The sequence below is a fragment of the Melanotaenia boesemani genome, chromosome 20 (assembly GCF_017639745.1).
Source record: "Melanotaenia boesemani isolate fMelBoe1 chromosome 20, fMelBoe1.pri, whole genome shotgun sequence".
Lineage (NCBI taxonomy): Eukaryota > Metazoa > Chordata > Actinopteri > Atheriniformes > Melanotaeniidae > Melanotaenia > Melanotaenia boesemani.
The window spans coordinates 2559051-2578606 of NC_055701.1; the positions used below are offsets into that span (position 1 = coordinate 2559051).

At 45.7% G+C, this 19556-nt stretch overlaps 1 protein-coding gene across 1 annotated transcript in view; it reads right to left on the reverse strand.

The window, feature by feature from the left end:
- Nucleotides 1–2064: 2064 nt before the first annotated feature.
- dicer1 (dicer 1, ribonuclease type III) overlaps nt 2065–19556 on the reverse strand; it is a 30897-nt gene continuing 13405 nt past the window's right edge. The window contains exons 12-29 of the mRNA XM_041971885.1: nt 19356–19504; nt 19137–19269; nt 18976–19051; nt 18753–18892; nt 17438–17617; nt 15627–15840; nt 15386–15539; nt 15125–15307; nt 14913–15018; nt 14592–14767; nt 11984–12692; nt 11723–11875; nt 10129–10761; nt 9804–10041; nt 7376–7644; nt 6399–6561; nt 6249–6324; nt 2065–6137 (exon numbers count right to left, since the gene is read on the reverse strand). Of these exons, the coding sequence (XP_041827819.1) occupies nt 5972–6137; nt 6249–6324; nt 6399–6561; nt 7376–7644; nt 9804–10041; nt 10129–10761; nt 11723–11875; nt 11984–12692; nt 14592–14767; nt 14913–15018; nt 15125–15307; nt 15386–15539; nt 15627–15840; nt 17438–17617; nt 18753–18892; nt 18976–19051; nt 19137–19269; nt 19356–19504 (3918 nt within the window). The 3' untranslated portion in view covers nt 2065–5971. The remainder of the gene's footprint in view (nt 6138–6248; nt 6325–6398; nt 6562–7375; nt 7645–9803; nt 10042–10128; nt 10762–11722; nt 11876–11983; nt 12693–14591; nt 14768–14912; nt 15019–15124; nt 15308–15385; nt 15540–15626; nt 15841–17437; nt 17618–18752; nt 18893–18975; nt 19052–19136; nt 19270–19355; nt 19505–19556) is intronic.

Consider the following 19556-nt stretch of genomic DNA (forward strand, 5'->3'; position numbering starts at 1 on the left):
TAAACCTGCTGTGGTGTCGGTCAGATGGAGCTAATATACTGGGTGCTTTTGATGAGCCTCAGAGCAGCAGAGAAGAAAACAGACCTGAAAGGGCTCCACTTCCAGGCTGCACTGAACTGGATCAGGACTCGGTTCGTCTCTGAACCAGGTCCAGTTTAAGGCTGGAATAAACATTATGCTTCACATCATCCTGAGTCCAGACTTCAGCCCAGAACCCGTCCACTCACCTGCTGCAGTGCTTAGGAGATCCGAAGGTCCGTCCAGAGTTCCCACACTGAGCCCAGTTCAGCGCTGCTGGTTCTGTTGCTCTGGTAACAGCAGACCCAGTACCAGAACCTAAAAGTTCAGTTTTAGTTCTGCTAGTTCTCAGTGTTTTGTTTGACAGTCGACCAGAACATCCCATTACAGTGACTGGAAAACTGGATGTGGATCCCCGGTCCGGTTCGGAACAGCTTTAAATATGGTTTGAAAGACGGGAAGTACTTTGAGTTGTTAAATCTAGATTCACTAAAGAATGACGGGGAGCTCCCCAAGGCTCCATGCTGGGCCCCCGATTGTTCAGCATCAGATCATGAAAACAAACCAAATGTCTCATAATTATGCTGACGACACTCAGCTGTATATTGCGGTCTCATGAGGGGACACTGGTCCCAGACGAAGCTTCTGTTCAGGTCTCAGTCAAAGCAACACTCGGACGTTTCAGAAGTTTCTTCAGCTAAAAAAAAAAAGATAAATTTTAAATCATTGTTTGGAAACAAAGATGACCATCAAAAGATTAGAGTCCAGCTTCAGTCAGCAATGTTAAAACCAACATCCACATTAAAGCAGGAACCAGATCAGCCTTTCACCGCCTGGGGAACAGATCTAGAATAAAGGGACGGCTCAGCATCATTTAGAAAAACACCCATTTCTCTTTACATTTTTCATGTATTAACTATAGATTTACTCAACTATGATGTGGCGTTCATCAAGGCTCCACTCTGGGCCCGTTGCTCAGAATCTCACTAGCTCGTTTTTGTCAGTAGTCTTTACTACTGTAATGGAGTTTTTCTCAAAGTAGTTCTGGTCCTAAATATACGCTGAACACAAAAAAATTAGGGATATTCAACTTTTATGGATATAATGTAAAATTTTCATGCTACACGGACATATGAATGTCGGACATTTAAGGAGAATCGTTCCTTCATCTCAGTTTATTGAAACAAAAACAACGGTGGAGGTGTGTAAACCACAACGTAAAGTCATGTCTCAACAACATGCCGTGTTTGGGGTCATCCAGGTCTGATGATGTGAATGAAGAGGACTGTTACCTACAACCTTTAGTTGTTCATTCATGGTTCAGAAACTTCTTTTGGTTTTTAATCCTCTTGGAGAACAGCATGTTAAAAAAATAAGTACTTCAACATGGAAGTGTTGATAAATTAAATTCACCTGTAAAGCTTACACTGCACATAAGATTTACTTCTACATCATACAGAAAGCTGAACATCCCTAACTTTTTGTGAGCAGTATGGATCTGATCTGCTGACGTCATGTAGGCTTCTGAGACTTCTGAGCTCATCTAGGTCCAGTTTCCATCCTGAGTTTAAGCGAAACAATCGTCTTTCTGCTCCTGAAACCTGGAACAAACCAGCAGAAAACCCGAAGTCTGGTCCAAACCTCAGTTCTGGTAAATCGGGTCTTAAAACTTTATTTTCAGCGGTTTTTAATAAAGATATGTAATATTTCCTTTTTGAATACATTTTCTCAAATACACTGATGATGAAGATGATGATGCATTTCCCATCAACATCTGCTTATATTATATACAAAACTTACTATGCGTGTTCTCTCGTCCGTTCCTTCTGGTCACCTGCAGAACTTTGGGTCAACTTATGTATAAAATGTTCTGTACAAATAAATTTGCCTGGCCCTACAAGATGTTTTAAGATGAGCGCAGGATCTTTCAGATAGGTGAGGATGATGAGTATTTGTTCCAGCAAACTCTTTTGAGACCAGAAGTAGGTCCAGAAATCACGTTCCTGTGTTGAGACCGTCCCATGAATCATGACGCAGACGTCCAAGAACGACCAGACGTGACTTTATTGGAGATATACTGAGCTACGATTAGAAACAACAAAGAACAGAAAATCCAAAAAAACAATTTTAAAGGTCTCTGTGATCCATAAGGTGCAGCTCGCTGTTACAGTATGTTGGACTTCACTTCCTGTTCTGACCCTGACGGGTCGGGCTGCAGCTCCTGATGGCCCAAAGTTCCCACCCTGAGCCCCGGTCAGCGCTGCTGGTTCTGCTGGTCCAGGAACCGTCTGCACTCCTGCTGCTGTCATCAGCTGATCATCAGCTGTTCTCTGATCAGCTCTTATAGAAAAAACCACCCAGCCTGGAGTTCTGTCAGAACCATAAGGACCAAGAACTGGACTCAGAGAACCAGTCCCTCTGAGCTGCAGAGCTTCATGTCAGTCGACCGCTGGCACCTCTTAGAACCTCTGACATCTCTTCAGACATGACTGATCACAAATCCTAACAAACATCTGGATCCAAATCCTAACAGAAACATGTGGATCAGAATATCCACTAGTCTCCATCTGACACAATCCTCCAACCAGAACCAGAACCACACACATAACGGGGCTGGTTCCAAGAACTAAACAAGCTAAACTAAAATCTGACTTTTAATAACTGCAACAACCTGATGACATGAGGGGCTTCTCTGAGCTCCAGGACCAGGTCGGAAAAGTTCCAGAACCCGGTCGGATCAGTAACTGGAGCTTCATGGCTCAGAGGAGGTTTGTCTGGTCTCTAGGTGGAGAACAGTTTCAGGTCTGAGTGGGTTTTTCCTTTGAGCTGCCATCAAAAAGCTCCAGGAGGTTGAAGGTCCAAAAGAACCCCCACATCAGTAAAAACCGGGCCAGGGGTCCACATGGAAACATGTGTTCCAACCAGAGGAGTCAGCAGGTCATGTGACAATCTCTTACAGTGTGTGTCAGCTGATGTATGATTTATGTGTGATAGCAGCAGCCCAGACAGCAGCGGAGCCGGAACCAGAACCAGAACTCATGGCGTGCAGACATCTTCGCTCCCTTTCACTCTGACTTGAGGTAACGTACGGCGCCAAGTGCAAAGCTCATTGTGCTACATGTTCACCGAGAGAAGGAAAAACAATCTGCCAGCAGGAGAACGCCGCCGGACCCGACCCGCCGCTGGCCCGACCCGCCACCGAGACACTGTGGGCGTGGCTTCACATTCTCATCTGAATAGGCCCGCCCCCTCACTGACTGTTAGTGTGTTAGATCTACCTGCTATGTGTGTGACAGGTGAATCAGGTACACTCCATCTGTGGCAGAGCGGGTCGGGTCGGACTTAGAGGTAAGGACAGACTGCACTCTGCAGGACCGAACACAGGGAAGAAGACAAGAACCAGCAGCAACTCGGCTTCTGGCTGAAATCATGAATTTAAACCAACTGCAGGAGTTTTACTGGACCTACACTGACAGTCTGGGTCAGAACCGGCCAGAGGTCCAGAGGCCCGGTCCAGAGGCCCGGAGAGCTCAACACTCAAACAGACGACTGATCTACAAATGAAAATTTATATGAAGTCAAACATGTTTAAATGGTGGTACAGGATTCAATACTGATTCTAAAACCAGTTCTATTCAAATTCTGAAAGATTCTAAAGGGATTCTGATCAGATTCCTTCTGTAAAGATTCTGATGATTCTTAATGAATTCCGATGGAATTCTGAACGGATTTTGGATTGATTATGATTAGATTCTAAAAAGACTCAGATTCCAGATGAATCATAAAAAGAATCTGAAATTATTCAGAAGAGATTAAAAACCGATTTCCAAAAAGGTAAAATGTATTCTGAAATTATTTCAAATAGAACATTCTGATGATAATAGATCCTGATCAGAATCCAAAAAGAATTTGCTTGGATTCTAAACGGATTCGGATTTGATTCCAAATGGATTCTGAACTAACTCGGACCGGATTCTAAAGAGATTACAAACTAAGAGAAACAGGTTTCACTGCAACACATTCAGAAAGACTCCAAACAGGTCCTGTTCTGTTTCCAAAAAGATCCCGTAAAGTTTTCAAAAAGAATTTGGTAAGATTCAGAAATCATTCAAAAGACATCCTAAAAAAAATATAAAAACAAAACAAAACATTTAAACGGATTCCATTTTGATTCAGAGTCTGAACTCTAAACAGATTCTAAAGAAATTTCCTAAAAAATTCAAATCAGATTTCAAACAGATTCCGAACGGTTTCTGTTTGGATGTCAGAATAAAAACAATCTACACGGAATCTGATCCGATCCTGAAGGTACCAACTGGACCATTGTTCATTGGGAAATGAATATTGAAGACACATCCTGAGCTCGGAGGCGTGTCCTAACCTCACAGCCAATTAAACCATGTTTCAAATTTAGAATCAGAAGATGGGTGGAGCCTGATCAGACTCCTAGAACTGACCAATCAGAGCAGAATGGGCTGTGTGGGAGGAGTCTGGCTGTTTGGAAGTTTGGCTGCGGATCATCTGATCGAGTCAGACAGGTCAACACACACCTGCTGCTGCTTGTGTGCACGAGTGTGTTGAGTTCTCTGGGCCACCGTACAGTCTATAAACAGCTCAAAGGAAAACGTTAAAATAAAAATAGTTAACATTCAACATATTGATTGATTCATTCATGGATCAAAGACACTGATCTCCTCAAACAGAGAAGGCACTGAGATACAGACAAGTGTGTGTGTGTTGAATACTGAACATGTGATGCAGTATGTGTGTGTGCGCGTGTGTGTGTTGAGGTAGAAGCCACACAGACGAGCAGAGTGCAGCCTGATTACCTCTGCAGGCCTGACCCTCATCCACCCATCAATACTCCAAAACACCCACAGAACAAAAAATAACCACTTCCTGTCCCCGCCCCCTGCAGTCATCCAGTGGGAGGGGGAGGAGTCACATGGCGGCTCTTCTCTGCAGCGACAGGATGACCAAACAAACCAAAGGTCAAATAAAGAGGTATCATAGTTACAGTGCAAAAAAAGATGAGAAGTTCAAGCTTAATACAAAAACATAGCACCAAACAAAAAGAAACAGAAATGCATGCAATTAACTGAGGTATTCAGGTGAAGAAGCGCTTACTGATGACAGAGAAGCAACATTTAACAACAAGAAGAAGCTGGTTTCCTCAGGAATTACCTTCAGCCTCATAGTGTCACATCAGCTTTGGTAGGAACGGCGGGAGAGGAGCAGAGGAAATCTGCAGTGTGGTGTCTCCCTCCCCTCGGATCTACGTATGAACCACATCACCGAGATAATGCCACGAGCACGTCGCCGTGCTCACACACACTCACACACACAACATTTAGAAGCCGTCCAGTTGTCATGGTTTATACACGAGCTACAACAACATGCAACCAAGTGCTTCAAACTACTTTAAATTACAGTAACTGGGAATGTTGGAATTCCTATCTCAGGATGTGAAGTTCCATCTCAGATTTTCCAGATATATTCATTGACTCTGCTACGCATCTGATTTTGGTGTGGATGTGACGTCATTAACAGACTCTAATGGAAGTGCAAATCAGATCAGAACAACGTGAAGACCGGCTGAAGCTCCGGTGGCCAATCGCGGACCGGGACAGGCACCGGCACCAGCGTGCAGTTTGTGGAGGAGAGCGTTTCCTCAGTCTAACTCTACGGAGCATGAGCATGGCCTGAACGGACCCAGACGCCGCCTGACCTCCAACACATTGCTAATAAAGCGGTCATGTGATCACACGAAGCAGAAAGGATAGATTGTGTCAGCGCAAACAAAACAAAAGGTGAACCAAGTGATGTCAGATCAGTCCGCCGTCTTCCCGGCCGCCTCGGTGTTCCATCGGAGGCGAGTGCGGTGCCACGTTGGGAAGCTGCTTCTTCTCCGTCAGCATCCGTAGCTTTTAATGCTGAGAGCTCGGACCGGAGCTCAGTTGTTTTGGACCTGAGGTTGATTGGCTTTGAGGCTGCGCAGCGCTCGCCGCGCCGCCGCTGACTTGGCGATTCTGTAGCTGCGGCCGACTCCTTTAAACTTGCCCTTCCCGACCACCTCCACCGTCACGCGCACCTTCCCGTCATACGTGCGCTCTGCAGGGCTGCAAACAGGAAGAAAACGGACTGTGACCCAACACCAGAACCAGAACGCCCCCCTGATTCTCAGAGATGTGACAGAACCGGTTCGGTCCGGTTGCGATGTGAGTCCCTACCTGAACTTGGCAGTTTCTGGCTCCATCTCCAGCAGCTCCCGGACCGGAGAACGCGGCACATTGGCTGAGAATTTCTCTGAAAGAAGAGAAGGAAGAACCATGAAGCAAAGAAACAAAAAGACAACTTGTTACCATGACAACACTCCTCACCTATCAGAGGCCTCATCATTGGGTAATACACCTGCCACACCGTCTCCAGAGACATCCCACTGTCCATGTAAACAGCTCCAGCCAGAGACTCAAAGATGTCTCCCATGGCCTTTGGGACTTCGATGTCTTCCTCCTTCTCCTCGTCTTCCTCAGAGCGTCGCAGCTAGAAGGTAAACCGGGAAGACGTCAGCTAATACACAGAAACCTCCAGAAACAATAAATAAAACATTTATCATCTTCAGACAACAGCTGATCATTTAATCTGCGTCTGGAGATACAAGTTATTTATCTTTTCTTGACCTGCTTCCAGGTTATCTAGAGAAATTCCAGATCTACTCCTGTTATCTGTCCCCAAATTTAAGTACTGAACTAGGAAAGAAAAGATTAAACCCTCTAATTTTTTTACAATTAAATAAAAACATAAATACAGAAAAAAAAGAAAAAATGGAAAAAAAAACAAGATACAATTTAATATTTATTAACAATTATTATGAATAAATAATTAATAAGTAATAAGAAAATATATCCATATGAATTAATAAAAGCAATAAAATGAATTAGAAAGAGAAAATAAAACAAAGTCCAGAAGCGATGTGTTCATCGAGGGTTAACCTGTGTAGGCCACTGGGGAATTTTTTTGTCCTTTCAGGTCATTTTTTGACCTGAAAGAACAAAAAAAATCCCAGCTGACCTCCATGTAACACCGTCATGTTCCTCTAAGTCCTGCAGGACGTTTCTTTATTTCTTTCAGCTGCTGTTTGCTGCATGTTTGTGTCGGAGCTCCCCGAGGCAGAACCAGACCGGTTCTGGTGCCAACATTCTCATTTCCAGGCAAATTAAATCCAAACACAGGTTCAGCTCGGTCCCGATATGACTGGAATAGGAACCAGACTCATGGCCTCAACAGCCTCATGATTTTACTGAAACAGGAAAAAATGCAGAACCCAGATCCAGTGTCTGACTGCAGGATAACTCACCTCGGAGTCCATGCCCTGCATCTCGTTCTTCTCCAGCTGAAACTGCACGAAGTCGTCGATGACGTGGAACAGCTCGGGCGAGATGGCCTTGAAGTACTTGTGGTAGTCGTACTTGACGGCCAGAGAGGCAAAGATGGTGTTGTTGACGAGCGCTGAGCGCAGGTCCGTCAGAACCCCAGGAGAGTGCTGCCGCGGGTCTTCATAAAGGTGCTTCGTTATGAGGTAGTCTAGAATTGCATCACCGAGGAACTCCAGCCGCTGGTAACAATCTGAGGAGGGAGCACACTGATCAGACCCAGACTATAGAACCAGAACACCAGGACCAGATCAGATTACAGATATCAGAGTCTGACTCTGACAGAAGTTAAAACTGTTGTGGTTTTAAAAAAGAGCCACAAACTGAACTGGAATCTACAGAAGCTTAAAGAGTCCAAAATACTGAAACTGAAAAGACACTGAAAAGAAATGATCTGATTTCTGGAGTTATCAGATAATTCAAGTGATCACGTAAACAGAATAATCTGGTATCCTTTATCCTTTTAACTCCCAATATCAATTATGAGAAATCGGATTAACACACCCAGCACGCCAACGTCTTCATACATGTAAATCTGAATATCTTATATACTTTGTTTTTTTACATCTGTGCATGCGTATAGCTGCATCGCCAAGACAGTGCCACATTCGGATTTTTAATATACCATGAGTAATGAACTAAAGACCATTTTTCTGGGGGATGTTATTACTGTGGATGAAAATGGGTCCATGCAGAAAAAGTGAGAAGCAAAGATGCAGTGCCCGTCTTTCCTCTAGACGACATCTGCTGGGCCAAATCTACAGGCGTAGATTTTCTACACTACCTTGCAAGCTAAAGCTACCAGCAGGTGTTAACGCAAGGCTACGTTCACACTGCAGGTTACGTTCATGCTTCGCCCAATTGATGTAGTTAATAGCCATAAACCGTCGGTAGTTATATGTAGTAACCATCTGATCAACAAGATATATTTTACTGTTATCACAAGAATCTCAGTTGCAATGCAGCTTCTCACCACTTGTTGGCGGTAATGTGTCAGTTATTTGACAGCTAGCCGCTAGCCTGCAGCGAAGGTTAAGAAGTATTTAAAACAAAAAAAAAAAGACAGAACTTTTTTTTTATGTATTACTTATTTGCTGTTCAGATCTCATATTTAGTAGACTTTGTGTTTATAAGCCTGACTTGAGCTTTTAAATGAGTTTTTTCAGGAGCTTGATTTTGTTCCATGTATTATCCTCCTACTGGGTATCTTGTATGTGCAGTTTCATATACATATAACATAAATGTTAACAATAAATAGCTGTTAAACAACTGGAGTTTCTTCAGTTACTGAAAACAAATCAATTAAACCACAACAGTGTTAAGATGTGAAAGGGCCCTGGACCACTTTGTACTGGAAAAGTTGGGCCCTAGCTGAAAAAGATTAGGAAGCCCTGGTCTACACAAGGTCATTAGTCCTACAGAGGGATTGAATGTGGACTATAATGAATGAAAATGCAATATTTTTCATCATGACGATTTGAAGTAATTACCAAACAACTAAGATTTATTGATTTTGTTGTGTGTGCTGACGTCAGTAGCTTTACAATCCAGGAAAATATCTTCATGGTGCTTTACTTTAAATATTAATAGTTCATATGATAAAACTGAGCTGCGAGAGCATTTAGAGATTTTTAGTTTCATATTTTAAATGCATTTTTAAAGGTCGTCAGTTCAATGTAAAACCTGATGAAGGGCCAAACACGAACTCCTCAGTGTTGCTGCTGGAATTTCAGGTAAAAAAAACTCACTGTTTTTTATATTTATGTTTTGGGGGCACCACGGTCGATGTTTGCCTAGGGCTCCACATTACCTTCAACCGGCACTGCACAGATGTTAAAGGTTCACCAGTGAACTATTTAGCAGCCTCTCACATTAGCAGCTAATGCTACGACTGTGGGCTCTGCCATGTTCATCACTGACCCATAATTTAGAAAATAACAGGAAGTGACATCACCACCAACGTATGTCCTCTGAAATAAATCCGATAACGGACTGGTATGTGTACAGATTTTCAGACGTTAGATTTTTTTCAAATATCAGATTTCAGAAATGTATAAAATGACTTGTTATTGTTTAAATATATTTTTTACTTTGATCTGCAGCCCAGCTGACGTCACACTGATGAAGACGAGCTCTGAACATGGATCTGCAGACTGTTGGCTAGAGCTACACAAACACGTCTGCATGTTGTAACGTGTTGCTGCCACTGGGGGGTAGCATGAGAAACCTGTGGATCCATCTGAGCTTCCATGCATACCTGATGTTAAGCTGACTGGTTCTTTATCACCAAACTGAGTTAAACTGAGGTGAAAGTCCTAATCCAGAATCCCAGGAACCTGAATCGGGTCTGACCTGTAATGGTGTTGTAATGGTAGGAAGCATGGGTGAAGGCCTGCAGCAGGTACGCCTTGTTCTGAAAGCTGTAGTTGATCTTCTTCTCAAAGTTCTCGAAGCCGGAGATGAGGTGTTGCAGTGTTCGCTGTGCGTCTGGATGGTCCAGCATGCAGCGGGGCGGGATCTTCAGCCAACCGTAGCTCAGGTCCACCGCAGAGCTCCGACAGCCCAGGTTCCCCCTCTCCAACGGCAACACCTGCAGCAACAGAAGCACACACCTGTCACACACCTGGATGAGTTGACAGATCGGACCGTCTTAAGTGGGTGCAGGGGTCTGGCTCACCTTGAGGCCCAGAGAGCAAAGAAACATCTGGGCAGCCCGTTCTCCACAGCTGGTCAGGTAGCAGCCCAGCAGAGCCTCCACGCAGTCGGCGATGCTCTTGTCAGCGATGCACTGCTCCGTGTGCAGGTCATAGGAGATGGACTGCTTCCCCAACTCGGTTCCGCAGTTCTCCTCCGACGGGTTCCAGAAACCCACCACGAAGTCGTCTTCCTCCCCAGCCTTGCTGGGGTCCAGGTAGCACATTGCGTCCCATGAGCTGTAGTCGAACTCCTCTGTTGCCGGCCCGCTGGATGCCGGCTCTGAGGGGTAGTGGGCCGCAGCGGGGTGGGGGGGCTTCTTAGGGGCCTTCCATTCATACGAAGGCTCTGCGGTGGGAGAGGGGCCCGGAGTCGGGCTGAGGGGGGAGGGGAAGCTGCTCAGAGAGATCTTCTTCCCGAACGCTCCGGATCCCAGCAGCATGTTGTCAATGAACCTGATGTGCTCCTTGTAGTACTCCAGGTCGTCCTCCATGTTGACTTCGTCCTTCGGCTCGTCCTTTAACATCAGCTCATCTTCGTCCACGTCCTCAACCTCATCATCCTCATCATCAAAGTCATTCCCAGATCTGCCATTGGACAGAGGCTCCTCTTTGTTCTGGAACACGGACACAAACAGGAAGGACAGTTATTTCTGATCCATGAGGACAGACATGAATCAGCTGAGCCTGTTGTTGCCTGGGCAACCACAGCCTCATCATCACCACAGCTGGGCTGAGTTCTATGCCTCATAAAGACGATGATGTTGGTGTTCTGCTCTCAGAGCCAGCTGAAGGGGGAGGCTGCCCTCTGATGGACAGATAACATCACTACACCATCACACCAGCAACTCAGCTGCTTTACTCTAAATTTAAAATTTTTCTATTTGCCCCCCTTTCATAAAAACAAGTGTTAATTCCTCATGCTGTAACTCATATTTCCTGCATTTTATCTGTCTTTTTCTATTTCTAATTCTCTTCTTGACATCTATTCCAGTCTGGTCTGTGGGTTGTTACAACCTCTACTGATAAACAGGAGGTGAGACGATGTGGTGCATGAATGAGCAGCGTTTGGCAATCTTTTCACCCTCCTTTATCTTTGTTCATGTCGTCAAATCAGAACCAAAAGTCACAGTGACGACCGTGTTTTAGTAGAAGTTTCAATAAAGAATTTCAGGTTTCTGTTCACATCATTCAGAATGGGAGCTGAAACGGGAAATGGGATAATAAACAGCAGACGGTTCAGTTGTGGAGATTTTTGGTGAACGCTGGAGGATCAGACTGGGTGAATGTTGCAGAAATAAACAGATCTTATTCTGTTCTTTTAATCTACTAATTTAGTTACATATATTATTTTTTATATTTTCATTAATCTTATTTGATTTTCTTTTAACATACACTCTATTTTAATGTCTCTATTTTACTTTACTTTTAAATAATCTTTATTTATTTTTGTTAGTTTAAAATCCTCATATTTCGGATGTGTCAGTTGTGTTGTACATAAAGTGTGATATAAATGTAAATCCCCTGGCTTGACACACACTTTAAAACGATGGTACGAGTATGGAAAGCTGCACCAACCTCCTCCGAGTCCACCTTGTCAGCGCTGCTCTTGTCCTGGTTCACCACGTATCCTGGAGGCAGCCAGTTCACGGGGGGGTCGAAGATGGACACCACCATCCTGCTGGGAAGACCCTTCTTCTTCCCCAGACGATACAGGTTACAGTTGCTCACCTGGACGACAGGTAGCCCATGAAGAGCTCAGTGCAGCTGCATCAGCACTGCTTCATATGTGTGAAAACAGTTTTCCAGAGAAGTTTCTGGAAGTTCTGAGCATCTCACCTTCTTGCTGCGCATGTAGCTGAGTCGGCCCTCGTGGGCGTCGGGGTAGGTGCAGAACAGGTAGGTGGTGATGGCGTGCTTCAGGAAGGAGTCCCCGAGCATCTCCAGCCGCTCCAGGTTGAAGCCGTCGCTGGCGTTCGACAGAGTCAGGGCCTGCAGGATGAGGCCAGGGTTGGGCCCCAGGTTCTTGGGGGAGTCTCCTGCCTGGGGGCCAAGGTCTGGGGAAGGTGCTGCGGGGCTGCTGGGAGCTGGGGCCGCCCATTCACAGTCTGAGGTAGCTTTGTTGGCGTGGTCTGAGGTCCTCCCGAGTGTACATTCAAGGTGGGGCTGTGGAGGACTGGAGCTGGGGGGGGCCTGCACAGTAACTGAGGTAGTGACTTGTACTGATTCAGAGTCCTGCGGCCCGGAGCGGCCGGGCCGGCAGTATTGGCAATCGTTAGGTTTGTCAAGGTGCTCGTGTTGGTGGCCGTCGTCGTCAGTGACGACAGCAGTGCCGTTTGTCAGGGTCCGAGTGCAGGAGTCGTCTCCAGGAACAGGGGCTGACGGGGGCCCCTGCTCGGGCAAGAGGGGGTTGCTGGGATGTGGCGCTGAGGGGCCATCTGAGCCGATGCTCTGTTGGTGATCACACTGACCGTCTCCGTCCTCACTGCAGGAGCTGAACGTCTTACTGTCAATGGACCGCTTCCAGCCAAAGTCCAGGTTGGGATATCTGAAACACAGAACCACGCAGAACATCAGAACCAGAACCACACAGATCACCTGGGGTCGTATTCACAAAGAATCTTACCTCACCTCTAGGAGGACTCCTAAACAGCACTAAAAGTTCTTAGCTAACAGCTCCTTCCTAGAACCTCTTCACAAAGCTGCTGAGAGTAATTTTTACTAAAGAACTGAGAGAATTCTTAAGCTACAAGAAAGGACGGAGTTGACCCTGTTGCTATGGATTTGCTGTCTTGGGTCTTTGGGTGTTTTAGGTCTCTGTCAGTAACTTCATGACAGAGATACTGCAGGAGGTGAGCTGCTGGATCCAAATAAAGACATGAAATTAAATGTAGGCCATAAGTGTCAATTTTATTTATTTATTTATTTTTTTTACACAATTTTTGATTTTCAATTGAAACAAACATCCAGTACATTTTGTTAACAGCTCAGCCACGACCCAGAACCACAGCAAACATCAGAACCACACAGAACATCAGACCCAGAACCACAGCAAACATCAGAACCACACAGAACATCAGACCCAGAACCACAGCAAACATCAGAACCACACAGAACATCAGACCCAGAACCACAGCAAACATCAGAACCACACAGAACATCAGACCCAGAACCACAGCTAACATCAGAACCACACAGAACATCAGACCCAGAACCACAGCAAACATCAGAACCACACAGAACATCAGACCCAGAACCACAGCTAACATCAGAACCACACAGAACATCAGACCCAGAACCACGGCAAACATCAGAACCACACAGAACATCAGACCCAGAACCACGGCAAACATCAGAACCACACAGAACATCAGACCCAGAACCACGGCAAACATCAGAACCACACAGAACATCAGACCCAGAACCACGGCAAACATCAGAACCACACAGAACATCAGACCCAGAACCACGGCAAACATCAGAACCACACAGAACATCAGACCCAGAACCACGGCAAACATCAGAACCACACAGAACATCAGACCCAGAACCACAGCAAATATCAGAACCAGAACCAAACTGAACACCAGGGCCAGAATCATTTAGAACATCTAAAGTTCACAGAACATAAGATCCAGAACCAAAGAACATCAGAACCACACACACACCCTTTGGATGTTAAGATGACTTGATTTTCCAATTAATCACCATAATAAAGTCCTACAGAACTTTTCTCGGTAGCTAGACGTGTTTCTTGTTTTAAAGAAAAGCATTTTTATAATGTAGTTGCCAGAAAGAAGCCTCCTAAGTCCAGGTACAGGTCTAGTAGCCTTTCATCCGTTTTCTCTGAGAAATCCAGAGTTAATATGTTGGATTTATTTAGTCCTTAAAGAGCAGAGGAGCTTTTTTTTACTTTACTTTGTTACTATATTATTTTGTTATGATGGCATCAAACAATAGAAATAAAAAAAACAAAGATCTAAAACGTGTGTCCGTGTGGTTTTACACAATTAGTGATGGGAAATTAATTACAGAATAATTCTGATTACTTCTCAGTCAGTTATCATGACCTCTCTAACACACTTTAATCAGTTCACAGACCAACCAATTTTCCACCGAAGGACCAGAGAACTGAGCTCAGGTTCTGCTTACGCTGCGTTTCATCTGGGACCTGGTCTGGTCCTCTGATCTGGATCTGAGGGAGGTGTCAGTTTGTTTGAGTTAATGTGATCACCTCATCAGGACGACCAGCAGGTGGCGCCAGTTCTCCAACCAGAACTGAGCCTGTGGAACTAGGAAGGAGTCTGACCCCCCCCTTTTTTAATGATGTCATGAGTCAGCTGACTTCAGATCTGAACACACACCTGTACCTGTGTGAGGAACACCTGTGTGTCTATCGTCAGTGAAATGGGCCAGAACAGGTAAGTGGGGGCGGGGCTTGCATCACCTGAAGTCAGGCGGCAGGGTCTGAGCTCCCACTCCGGCCTCGCTGGCGGTCTGGGCTCTGAGCTCCTCGGCGGTCAGCAGGCAGTGGAGGCGGTACAGGATGCTGGGCAGACACACGGCTTTCCTCCACAGAGAGGCGGGAATGGGATGGATGGCACAGAGCTCCGGAACCAGAATCTGACCCAAACACACAACACACACCGTTAAGTGGGCTTCTTCAACAGAACCCTCAGGAGAACCCCTCAGACTCAGAACCTTGGAATCAACATGTGGGGGTCATGTGACCTCTGTGTGAACACGCCTCAGAATGGCCCAGTTCTACCTGTTTGTTCTGCAGACTCTCCCATTTGGCCTTCCTCTTCTCTGCGCTGCTGAGAGGCAAAGCTTTGCCTTTCTGGTTCAGGTGTCGAGGAGTCAGCAGGTTCAGCCTAAAGACGGGAAACACAAAAAGAACCTCAGAACCCAACGGTGGGGTGTTCTACAGAACAAACTGAAGCAGAACTTTGTGATCCGTTTCGGACTCTAACACAACACCTGGAGGACGTGTGGTCCACGTCCAGAAGCGGCTGGTTCAGGTTGGAAAGGTCCAGGTTGTACTTGGTTTTGTAGTACTCAGCGAACGTCTCATACTCTGGCGAGGGAAACTTGCTGAGTGGCGTCAGGTCTGTGTAGACGTCGGCAACGTAGAAGCGATGAGGCTGGTCGAAGTTCCGGTACCTGGAGAGGAGAAGAACCGTCAGATCCATGACCACACACAGTTACATGATGCTGCCGACGCCACCAGAACCACCGTACCTTGGAATGATGACAGCATCCTGGTAGTCCTCCAGCTTGAAGGTGAAGGGGTTCTGCTTGGTGTACTTAGTGGTAGGAATGCCAGTACGAGCCTCGGACTTCTCAATGTCCTCCATGAACTTAAAGTCCATATCTAGTGCGTTGGCATCTCCGACTAAATGAGCCGAGGAGCAGAGAGAACTGGTTGGAGCCTGACGACCATCGGCCATACTGGTGTGGAGACGTAAGCAGTCGTACTCACCGACATTCAGAGGTAGAACGCAGTAGGCCGAGTCAGCCAGCATGGGCTTGAACTCCAGTGCAGGTTTCTCCAGACGGAGGATGTGGGAGAAGATGTACTGGTGCAGGCGGGTGATGAGGTCGAGCTGGGCTGTGCTGAGCGTGAAGCCGGACTTCAGCAGCTCAATGAAGATGGTCACCTCACCTGAGCGAGTGTACACAGGGAAGTGGGGGATCTGGACACAGTGGACAAGAAGGAAAAAAACTGAGAAAACTTAGGCTGAATCCCATTTCACCCCTTGGCCCTACCACTTAGCCCTACCCCTCCGTTTTGCCCGTTCACGTGTAGGGGTGTCCCAATTTCTTTTACGACAGAGGGGTGGGGGTAAGAGGTAGGGCTATATACCCCTTAAAACAAAGATTTCTCAGAGGCACACTTCAAACGAAGGGGTATGAAAGTTATTCCGTCCTATTTGAGAAAGCAAGTGTTTCTACGTACATCACACTTTCTTGAGGTGCAGGACAACACACACTCACAAAAAAGCCACAGAGAAAAAGAGATTATATCCGTAAACACAATGAATTTTAATTGTACGCAAAAGATCTACATTACGGCCTGTATAGGCCTGTCGCGATAAGTAATAAATCAAATAATTGCACGGTAAGGAAAAAATGAGCACAAGTTTGCCGCGATACTTTTCATTAGTTTTTTTTTTTTTTTTTAATTCATACTCTATGTTAGATACTAGGTGGTTTTTGTTCTAACACACGCACACTCATGTGTGGGAGGCAACGTGGGGTTCAGTGTCTTGCCCAAGGACACTTAGACATGGAGTCAGAGGAAGTCTGGGATCAAACCACCAACTTTAATTTTTTTTATTTATTAGGGCTGTCAAATTATTAAAACTTTTAATCAGATTAATTACAGCTTACAAATGAATTAATCATGATTTATCACCATTCGTGACTATGCCTGAAATCTCACTCTGGTTTCTCTTTGCTTTTTTACATCAGATGATCACTTTAGTTGCAATAATCGATTCAATATTACATTAAATCAAGACCTTAAAAAAATGGATCTCATTTGTGCCCCCCTTTTCCTGGTCAGTGCCCCCACCTGGGCCCCCCATCAAAACTTTTCTAGACCCGCCCCTGCACAGCTGTATAAAGTATAAATCCTTTCTACCACCTGTCAGCTACTTTGTTAAAGAAGGTCCTTGTCAGAACCTGTTCATACTTTCTTTCACCACATCCATGATGATCAGACCTGTGTCTCCAACATGTGCACAGCACCAGTGATTTAGAGTCAACGTCTCGTTTCCTTTTGCTGTTTATCTGAACCAGATCATCTTCATAGACGTGTGCGTGGCTGTCTGATAACTGGTAGATTTTACAGCTCTGTCAATAGAAAACCTCATTAATACTGAAAAGTTATAGGAAATAAAGGCAAACAACATCTGACTGAAACAGGCTGCTGTTTTTAACACAATTCATTCTTCAGCTTCACGTGACGGTAACGTGGATCTGATTGACATGAGTCCCATATATTTAGCTTACTATTGCTAGCGCGTCTAAAAGCAATACTTTTGGGTAAATATGTGCCAGCATGAACCATGAACTGCTAGTTTCCTTCTCCTTAGCTGAACGATAAACGAACGAAACAAGAGAGACGGTGATCACGATCAGTCAGAACCAACATCTGGACATGAAACAGCAGGTAAAAAATTAATTAAAAACAACCCAACAACCAGTAATAATGAGATAATGCTGTGGGTGGGCTCAGACAGAATAAAGAACACATGGTGCTGCCGTTCTCCGTTACAAGAAACCTACTTGAGGTATGGGTTTGGCAGTAAGGATGCCGAAGCACCTGGTGGTGTCCTCTGGCGGGTACAGCTTCCTTCTGCGGAAGTTGAGTTCATCAGGGAGGGGCGTGGTGAGGACCATCCCAATCACATACAGGTAGTAGGTGTGCTCAGGTAGGACATAACTGTCCCGCAGACACTCTGGTATCTGCAGAGGAAGAGGAGGAAACCATGAAGAGCAGGACTGAAGGGACAAGTCTGGTCATCTGATCTGTTGATCAATAACTTGATTAATAACTTGAATATTAATGTTGAATTCTGCTGCTCCAGTCATACTGGTCAACCTGGACATTCATAACTGTGACGCTCCATAAAATCATGGAATAACTCCGGACTAGGGGTGTGGAATGGTTTCTATGATGTATCGTGATCGAATGTATATATTTTGTTGAAGCTGGAGTGTGTGGCGTGATGTAGCTGCTGCAACAACTCAGCCAATCCAAGGCTGAATCCGTTTTGAAAACTTAGGAAAAGTGTAACACTAAGCAAACATACAGAAAATACACCAGTAAATACATTCGTAGTCTCAGAAAAATCACTTAAGATTACACACAAAAATGTATAAAAACTTAAAGCTAGGGTCTATGGAAAAAAAAAAACATTGCCAAGTCTAACCTGTCAGTTACTTATCTATGACCTGTCAGTAACCAGTCTGTGACCTGTCAGTAACCAGTCTAACCCCTCAGTAACCAGTCTGTGACCTGTCAGTAACCAGTCTGTGACCTGTCAGTAACCAGTCTAATCCCTCAGTAACCAGTCTGTGACCTGTCAGTAACCAGTCTAACCCCTCAGTAACCAGTCTGTGACCTGTCAGTAACCAGTCTGTGACCTGTCAGTAACCAGTCTAACCCCTCAGTAACCAGTCTCTGACCTGTCAGTAACCAGTCTGTGACCTGTCAGTAACCAGTCTAACCCCTCAGTAACCAGTCTGTGACCTGTCAGTAACCAGTCTAACCCCTCAGTAACCAGTCTGTGACCTGTCAGTAACCAGTCTCTGACCTGTCAGTAACCAGTCTAACCCCTCACTAACCAGTCTCTGACCTGTCAGTAACCAGTCTGTGACCTGTCAGTAACCAGTCTAACCCCTCAGTAACCAGTCTGTGACCTGTCAGTAACCAGTCTGTGACCTGTCAGTAACCAGTCTAACCCCTCAGTAACCAGTCTGTGACCTGTCAGTAACCAGTCTAACCCCTCAGTAACCAGTCTGTGACCTGTCAGTAACCAGTCTGTGACCTGTTAGTAACCAGTCTGTGACCGCTCAGCAGGAAATGAGGGCAACGTACGGCTTTAGGGTAGCACTGCCTCCTCTTGGTGGAGCCAGGTCGGCCTGGGACGCTGGTCTCCTCCTCATCATGGAGGTCTAGCTCCTCCTCGTACTTCACCGTCTCCTTCCCCACAGGCATCAGGTGATCATCGAGCTCACCTGTCAAGAACCCAAAAGAACTGGAGCTGAAGTTGACATTCTACAGTTTCTACAGGACCAATGAGGACCAGTGAGGCGTTTACCGATTTTGTGGAGTTTCTCACAACAAAGCAGAGCGACAGCTTTCTCTGCGAGCCTGGCGCAGCTCATCACAGGGCCCTGAAAACACAGACGGATCAGAGTGAAGAACCAGCACAACAGAACCGGTCAGCAGGTTTTGTGAGAGACACAGAGAACTCCAAACCTTCACAGGAACCCGCAGAGGCGAGTTTATGGGCAGGTAGAGCGTAGACTGGAAGCGTCCATCTTCTGTTTCCGCAGTCTTACATTTGGGTGCAAGATGTGTGAATGGGTCACTGGGCAGCCGAGCACAGTACCTGAGAACCAGAACCAGAACCAGCCCTTCTGTGAAACCTTCACTGCAACACTTGTGTTTAGGTTCTGCAAAGAGCAGGTGTGGTACCTGTTAATGTGTCCGATGGCGGTGTTGATGGTGACCCGCGGACCTCCATCCTCAGACCGCAGCACGTAAGGAGGGAGAATGTTGTCATCATCCAGGACCTGGTCCGGTTCACCCACCTCCACTGACTTAGAGCACTTATTCCTCAGAATCTGCTCAGAACAAGGTGTCATCATCATAATCATCATCGCCTTCATCACCATC